The 9,355-nt window shown below is 33.0% G+C and overlaps 1 protein-coding gene across 1 annotated transcript; it reads left to right on the forward strand.

Moving 5' to 3' along the window:
* The first annotated feature begins 5,983 nt into the window (after positions 1-5,983).
* On the forward strand, positions 5,984-8,813 carry LOC120157218 (stress-response A/B barrel domain-containing protein UP3-like). Its single transcript, XM_039168432.1, has 2 exons — positions 5,984-6,076; positions 8,010-8,813. The coding sequence occupies exons 1-2, from the start codon at positions 5,984-5,986 to the stop codon at positions 8,715-8,717; spliced, it is 801 nt and encodes a 266-aa protein (XP_039024363.1). The 3' UTR covers positions 8,718-8,813.
* The last annotated feature ends 542 nt before the right edge of the window (positions 8,814-9,355 follow it).

Genomic DNA, 9,355 nt, shown 5'->3' on the forward strand with positions numbered 1-9,355 from the left:
CCGGGGACGCGCTTTACCAGTGTTTTCGCTGAGTTGGATGCCACGTGTGAAAGGCGCGTCCCCGGGGACGCGCCTTTGCCATATCAGCAGACACGTGTGGAAGGCGCATCCCGGGGACGCGCCTTCCATTAAATGTCATAAATGCCCCCATCCGTTTTTCCTAACTACCCCTCCTCCTCCCCTATATAAACCCCCTCAACACTCACTCATTCTTCACACCAAAATCATCTTCTCCTCTCTATATAACTCAAATTCTCCGACTATTTGAGTTTTAAATTTGTTATTAGTGGTAAGAAATTTATTTTTATGTTAGTATTTTTTAAATAGTTATTATTTTTTATATTAATATATTATGTAAATATTATTTTTTTATTAAAATAATATTTATATAATTATTATTTATTTAGAATTATTAATTTTTTGCTAATTATATTGTTTTGTCTACAGTTATAATGGAAAACGAAATGCTGTTGCGATTGGATATTGATCATATCTCCAGACATTTTAGCGATATGGTAATATTTTTTATAATTAATGTTAATATTTAAATTTATTTTATTTTAAAGTTATTATGAATTTATATTAATTTTTACTTTTTATAATATATATATTTAGGATGCTGATCGTATTTTAGAAACTTTTATTAAAAATCCACGTATACCGACACCGGAACGTATTTTGCCATATTTGGCTTCTGCTGGTTCGGGTATATTGCAACAATTATAGGCGGTTGCAAACTCGAACCTGTCCTAATTTCTGCACTGATTAAGAGGTGGATGCCCGAGACACACACTTTTCACCTTCCATGTGGAGAGACAACAATTACATTGGAGGATGTCTCTATGCATCTGGGGCTTCCCGTCGACGGAAATATGATGTGTGGTATGGCGGATGGTGATTGGCAATCAATGTGCATTGATTATCTTGGAGCTGCTCCGCCAGAGTTTAATGGAGGTAGAATAGCTTTATCTTGGTTGAAAGTTAATTTTGAGGTTTTAAATGAAAATGCTTCAGAGGATCAAGCAAAGGCATGTGCTCGGGCATATATTCTACGAATAATTGGAGGAATATTGATGCCCGACAAATCTCGCAACCAGGTGCATTGTATGTGGTTGCGGCATCTGATCGATTTTGATGAAGCTGGAAGATATAGTTGGGGTGCTGCAGTTTTGGCATTTCTCTTTAGAGAAATGTGTCGGGCGACGAATTATAAGAAAACTGCTATCGGTGGATGTCTTCTGCTTCTACAATCATGGGCGTGGTTCCGCATGCCTTTCTTATGCCCGATCGTGAATGAACCATACGTATGGTTCATTCACGATCGGGCATAAGAGAGGTGGTGCGATTGTGGTTTCTTTCAAGCACTCAAATATCCATGCTCTCATGTCATTGATGCTTGCTCACATTCTCATTTGGACTACAAAAATTATGTTGATCCCGTATACCAACTTTCACAAGTTTTCAAGGTATATGAATTTGAGTTTCCGCCCATAGGAAACGAAAGAGACCCAAATGAGATTCAAACTTGGCTTACAATTGTATCAGATCCATTGCTATTGAGGGACTCAGGTCGTCCAAAATCTACTAGAATACATTGTGATATGGATATTCGGGAGAAGTCAACAGAACAAAAACGATGTGGACATTGTAGAAACATCGGGCACAATAGAAAAAAATGTCCAGCTCTGTTATCATCATATAACCGTTAACTCTTATGTAATTAAAGTTTTTAAATGAATGTTTTTATTTCTAATAATTTAATGTTATTGCATTTATATAATTTGTCAATGTATGTACACCTAAATAATTTTTTTTAACTTTTAAATACATAAATATATTTAATATAATTATTTAATATAATATTTAATATTATTAGTTATAATTTTTTTTAAAATATAATAATAATTCCACCTTCTAAGTAGAGAAAAATATTAAATTAAACAAATTAAAAGTTATTAAAAAATTTATGTATACGATGACACATTTCATGTTCTGATTGGAGGATTAAATTTATTAAATTAAATTTTCAATAAGACTAATTTTATAAAATATGTAAGTCTTGAAGATTAAATATGTAACTATACTAATTTATTAACTTATGCATTAATATTTTCGTTAAATATTGATATGAGATGACTAGATTGATAACATTTAAATAATTAACTGATAAAATTAATAGATAGATAATCAAAATAAAAAATACTCGAAACTTGATAATTCTTACATTATAATCGAAACATTTTACATAATATATTATTAATTTATAATAATAATAAAAATAAACTATTTATTATAAAACAAAATACGTGTCTGCTGAGTTGGCAAAGACGCGTCCCCGGGGACGCGCCTTTCACACGTGGCATCCAACTCAGCGAAAAACACGGGTAAAGCGCGCCCCGGGGACGCGCCTTTGCCAACTCAACAGAAAGGGTGCTAGTTCTGAAAATATTGGTCAAATGATGTCAGAAAAGTAAAATTAAAATCAAACGGTATCAGTTATGTAAAAACCCGGAATGTAAAAACCCGGAATACAAGGGGTTCCTGGAAAACAGTGGGAAAAGACCGTCGATTAAACCGAAACTTAAGAACCAAAAAAATCTGAATTGAGAGAGAGAGAGAGAGAAGTTGGAGAGAAGATGGAGATTTGACAGTCACGCTCTCAGACGGTCAGACCCCTTTGGTTTTTCTAAATATTACAGATAGCTCTATAATTCTCAATAGATATATATATATATGACCACCTGTTTCCTTTTTATTTATTTTATTTTATTTATTGTTATTCGAGCTGGTGTTCCTTATTTCCCACGTGGCATTTAAATTATAATGGAAAATTACCATTTTGAATTGAAACGGTCCCACAACCCAAGATATCTTAAACAACTCTGTTTATTATTTTGGTATTATTTTAAAAATATACATAAATTGTGAAAATATAATTATATAATACGCACACTGAAATTATTAGTGAAACTTGAATTTTAATGTTTACATGAATATTAATAAATATTTAACAAATTAAATTAATCAATGTTAGTTTATAATAACAAATAATTCTTGAATTGTTAATTTAACAATTATTTTGATAATTATAAACTATTAAATAATATTATCAACATTTAATTGCACTTTTGTGTTATATATTCGACTGAAGCATGTATAATATGAAATAGTAATAATAATCAAAATTATTTTATGTACTTGGAGAGAGAGAAAAAAGTCTGTGGTAATTTTTATACCGTAATACATAGAGAAAATAATTTCAGTGATAAAAAATGTCTTATAATATATAATTTTAATCAATTTTTTTTGGATTTGTCAAAATGACCAACTAAATCGCAATGCGATCGATAATTCGCAACGCGATCTCCGGTATCGCAAATTAGTTTCCAGATTCGCAACGCGAACTTCGACTATCGCATTGCGATTTACATATTCGCATTGCGATAGTCCAAGTTCGCGTTGCAATTTATTCCAAATTCAGTGCGATAGTCCAAAATCGCAACGACTGGTGGTATTGCATTTGTTTCTTAAGAATTTTCTCTAAAAAGATAGTATTCGCGCAGACGTGTCGAAGACACGTATTACCACGACCCGAGACGAGACGAGACGGCGGCGACGACGGTGGCGGCACGCGAGAGTCCCCCTTGTTCTCTATCACTCAAAAAGGAAGTGGGAAAGTCAAGCCTTAAATATCATTTTCAATAGTGTTTCTGATACTATATGGGATTGAACATTACCAACACTTGTTTCCAATACTATGTGATTATTCAGGAAACAATTAACAATCATGCACCTTAAAACAACTGAATCAGCAACCAATTGCATTAGTATTATACGATTAAATATGTCATAATTAAAAGTCAATCTACAATCAATCGCGATTATTGTAATTTTAAGCAAAACATTCAAAAAAAATTTACATCACTCGCGAGAATAAAAAAAATTGTTATCGTGCAATTACAATCAATTGAAAATAAATTAGAATTGCATGACAACTAAACGAACCACAAATACTTTTCATACAAATACTAAAGTCATTAACTATAATTCAAAAATAATATCACTATTTAAGGCTCAATCCCACATAGTATTGGGAACAAATGTTGGTAATGCTCAATATCACATAGTATTGGAAAGACTATTGGGAATGGTATTTAAGGCTTGGATTTCCCACTTCCTTGTTGAGTGATAGAGAACAAGGGGGACTCGCGCGTTCCGCCGCCGCCGCCGTCCGTCTCGTGGTCGTGGTAATACGTGTCTTCGACACGTCCGCGCGAATACTATCTTTTTAGAAAAAATTCTTAAGAAACAAATGCAATACTACCAGGCTTTGCGATTTTGGACTATCTCAACGAACTTAGAATAAATTGCAACGCAACGAACTTGGAATAAATCGCAACGCAACGAACTTTGAATAAATCGCAACGCGAATTTGGAAAATCGTAACGCGAACTTGGACTATCGCAATGCGATAGTCGAAGTTCGCGTTACGAATCTGGAAACTGATTTGCGATACCGGAGATCACGTTGTGAATTATCGATCGTATTACAATTTAATTGATCATTTTGATAAATCTAATAAAAATTAATTAAAATTATATATTATAAGATATTTTTAGTGACTTATATTATTTTCTTTAACAAGCAAGGGACAAAAAGAATTTGGAATTACTCTTCACGGAAACAACCTGAAAACGAAGCAAAAACATACACGACTGTTGGAAACGAATGGAAGATTACCGCGTGTCAAGTGAGGCTCGGGAGATCTAGAGGTTCGGACGCGAGGCTGCCCAGATTACCGAGCCAAATGATTCCTTGACCTGGTAGGCCGCTACCTGGGTCCCACAGCTCAATCACGCGAGGAGGAAGATAAACAAATATACAAACAGAAATATCTGTAAAAATAGGGGGCGCGAAGTCCGACGCTTGTGTTTTTGCGCCTCAATCAGTATTCAGTATTATACGGACGACGCACTTTCATTTCTCTCTCTCTCTCTCTCTTCTTCATTCCTTTATTTAAAAATATATTGAGAACGATAATTGAATATTATAATTCAGTTTCTTGTTGTGATATAAATTTGAAATAGTTGGAATCAGAAAGAAAAAAATGACAATCGAATTATATAAAATTAGAAATTATGTAATTTGATGCGAATACAAATTGGAGAAAGAAATCTATGGTTTAATTAGTCTAAATATATTTTTTTAAAATGGGTTCTATTATTTTATTATTTATCTAAAGTTTAACAAGTTATCTGTTTATTTAATGAACTCAAATCAATTAATTTCTTATTACATTATTATTTGTACAGCTTATTTGTCAATAAAATTGATTATCAAATCAATACGACAATAATTAATATTAAAAATATCCAATTAAAATATTTAATTAATTATTTTTTTCTTTCAAATTATTAATTAAAAAAATTCATATAAAATAATAGAACAATTATTTAATCATAAAACATTTTTTTATTAAGTTGGGATGGATTGCAATGTAATAACTATTTGAAAGACTCTCATCATTTGATAATAAACGTTCAAGCGTCGTGCTCGAACATAAAACCTCTCAAAATAATCATTCTCTTTAACCATTAAAATCAATTAATTCGTACTAATAATGAAACATTAATGAAACGATTTAGGACTAATTTCAAAACATAAAGACAAAATTTAGTCAATGATTTTATTTGGACATCATGTTTCTTTTCCCTCTATAAAAAGAACAAAAACAAAATAAAGCCATTCGAGACTGAGTCCTTTTGTGTCAAAAATGGTCATAATTTTTTTTATAATTAATATATTTATTTAGTTTCAGATAATTTTTGAGTTAATAACAATCATTCAAAGTTTTTTGTGATACTATTAAAACTCATGTGAAATGTTTTTTTATAAAACTAATTTATTTAAATTTGAATCTAAATCTTTTACTTCCTTCTTTCTGAATTCAAACTGAATATTCATTTATTTACAAAATTAATTAATGGTAAACGTTCGGCGCGACATTTGCAGGCCGCTGGCAGCTAATAGCACAGCATCCAAATGGCAAATGGCAATGGCAATGGCAATGGCAATGGCAATGAGCCAATGACCGACCTTTTTATGCGGTGATTTAGAATCCCTTTGACTTACTAATTAGTACCTAATAACATTTTTTAGAACAATGCCAAACAACATTATTAAAGTAATATTAAAAGGGAAAATAACACATGAAATATATTCTTTTCAATTTATTAGAAATCATGCATCAAATATAACATTTTTAATTAATAATCGAATATTTTTTTACTAATACATTTTTAAGAAAACCCTTTTGTTTTCCCATTATTTGCAACCCCAATGCCTTTAATGATTAGCTGTAATTTCTGTTCCCACTATTAAAGTAATAATCCATCCGCTGCCCATTCCTCTTATTGTTAATTCCCATCTTTAAACCATACCGGTTTTATTTTGTTTAATATAGAACAGTCCTTACACTAATTTTACTAATAATTAGCATTATTCTATGGACTCGGATTCATTCGGTATATAGAAAGTAGATACAATAACATTAAAATAATAATAATAAATAGGTATAGTAGCATTAATAATGGAAAAAATTGAGAAATTGTAGAGAACCGGGGTGAATGAATGAACTAGAGTGAAGGGACAAGCATGCAATTGACTGCGAGTGGGTTCCCACATGGGGACTCATTCATTGTATGGAAATAAATATTAAAAAGGTGACGTCATCCCGCTAAGTTGCATATATATATATATCATATTTTAAAAATATATTATTTTATTGTAAGTACAATACAAATTTAAAGGGATCATAATCATAATCTACCTTTACTAATAAAAAGGAGACAACGAGGAAATGGACCTAGTCAATCCAAATACGGTCCATATAAATTTATGTCCCACCAGACAAAATCTAAAAGTAAGCTCGTGTTGTACGTATACTGTGTGCATGTCATGTTAACACTATGAATCTTTTCCTATTGATGATCTCCAATGACTAAATTATTATTATCATACTAAATTATTTTCATTCTTCTTATCATACTAAATTAAATTTAATATTTTCTTAAATAAAAGATATACAATTATTCTCCATAGGAGCAACATACATCCGCCCCTGCAAAGACAGGTTTGAGGGACTTATGCAAACTCTAAACAATACGCGACCTATGAGCCAGCAGGGGTCCTGGCAGAGCCCAGGAACGTAAACAGTGGTCACTTGTTCATCGTATCGTTAAGTTTGGGGACCAACGGAACACTTGATTTCCAAGCTAAAAGATCCAGAATAAATAGTATCCTATTCAGCCCATAAGCCCGGCCATCAACCGAGTCATATGTCGGCCCACATAACGTGTTACTGCGCACGTTCTCTTCTCCTACGTTGGCGAACGAAACAAAGACCCCAATCTCCTAAGTTTCAATTCCATCACAAAGTTTGGTAGAGCCGCAATAGTTTCTGTCAGGTCAGTCAGTGATAGTCAACTAGCTCAGTTCTTTTCTATTCTCAAACTGTATATCTGTTTATGTTTTATGCTTTCTGATCGGTATATGCTTTCAGTTTCTTACAAATCTGTCTTCAGTTTTCTTTTTGATTAAGTGGATAAAGAAAACTCGGTAGAATTGTTTTGGTTGCATCGACTGGGATTTGATTATTAGTCTCTGCTTTTTATGCATTTTCAAATACGGGGTTTGAGCTTCGGCGATTGATATTTATTTTTGTTGGGGGTAGATATTATTTTATTGTATAGGGCAGTTCTCCGAAATGGGTGCTTAGCACTTGCGAATTTGGTAGACTAATGTTCATGTTGCTATTAGATTCTAACAATTTATAAGGGTTTGTTTGAATTCTTGAGTTGTTGAAATTGTGATTGATTGTAAGTTTTGAGCTACATTTTTAATGGAAATCCGTCCAATATGATCTCAATTTTGCAGGTACATTGACGTTCTATTAGTTTTAGTCCAACCATTAGTCCACCACTTGTTGATTCTAATGCAATTTTTGAAAGCTCGCCCTCTCTTTTCCTTCTCTCAAACACCTGAAAAGACCCGTCACTTCGTCCACAAAAACCGTGCCCATCGTTGAGCATGCGGTTCTTTTCAAAGTTAAAGGTGACACAGACCAGGGAAAGGTCAACTTGATGCTTAACAACCTCAATGGCTTGGTCTCTCTCGATCCTGTCGTGCACCTCACTGCTGGTCCCGTCCTTCGCACTAAATCTCCGATCTCCAACTTCACGCACATGCTCCATAGCCGATACAAGTCCAAAGAAGATTTGAATGCATATGCTGTTCATCCCGATCACCAGCGTGTAGTCAAGGAAAATGTCGTTCCCATCTGTGATGATATCATGGCTGTTGATTGGGTTGCTGATAATGATCCCACCCCGCTGTCCCCGCCCTCCGGTTCTGCCATCAAAGTTACCTTCTTGAAACTCAAAGAGAACGTTCCGAATGAACTGCAGGGTGAGATTCTTGGGGAAATTAAAGGGATCAAGGAGGGGATCTCTGGTGTTCAACAGTTAACTTGCGGGGAGAATTTCTCGGCCAGAGCTAAGGGCTTTTCGCTCGCCTCGGTCGCTGTTTTTACTGGGGTTGAAGAAATAGAGGCAGCAGTGGGAAAGGAAGAGTACGTGAACCTACAGAAGCAAAAGGTTAAGGACAATTTGGATGGTGTCATTGTTGTTGATTATGTGGTGCGAACATCGTCCCCATAGATTGTTAGCTGCAAAGAAAATCTTGTTTCTTGAATAATGCAAGCTTTTGGAACAATGTGCAAACATTGAATAATAATTATGAGACAGATTGAATTTAAGTAGCCTACGTACCCAAAAATGAGAGATTTTCTGTTTGTATAATTATGTGAGTTATAAAAAGGTTTGAGAAAATCTAAATTAATAAAATGATAGAAAATATTATCTAAATTAATCGTAAAAGATATAAGAGAACATTGATTTTTGAAGAAGACGATGATGAAATGAAATAATCAGTTATTATTATTTACTTCTATATCAACACCAAATTATCACACTTTCTAGGCCAAAGAAAAAAAAGAAATTAATGCTGAAAATTTAGCATTAAGATTAAAATATTTGAAATTTTGATGACCAATTTAATGCACAGATTAAAATTTAAGTGGCTAATGAGATAATTTTTCTTAAAAAATCATTTAGATTGAGATCAAATACGACGTGATCCATGAATTAATGTTTGGGCTAAGGCCTGTTGCTACTTCAAGATTCTTCTGGACTTCTATTCTTTCCTCTTATAAAATACGGTAAATTACACGTTTAGTATCTTTACTATCACTTCTATTTACTTTTAATCATATAACTATTTTTTTAAATCATATTTA

The sequence above is a fragment of the Hibiscus syriacus genome, unplaced genomic scaffold (assembly GCF_006381635.1).
Source record: "Hibiscus syriacus cultivar Baekdansim isolate YM2019G1 unplaced genomic scaffold, ASM638163v2 tig00111238_pilon, whole genome shotgun sequence".
NCBI lineage: Eukaryota > Viridiplantae > Streptophyta > Magnoliopsida > Malvales > Malvaceae > Hibiscus > Hibiscus syriacus.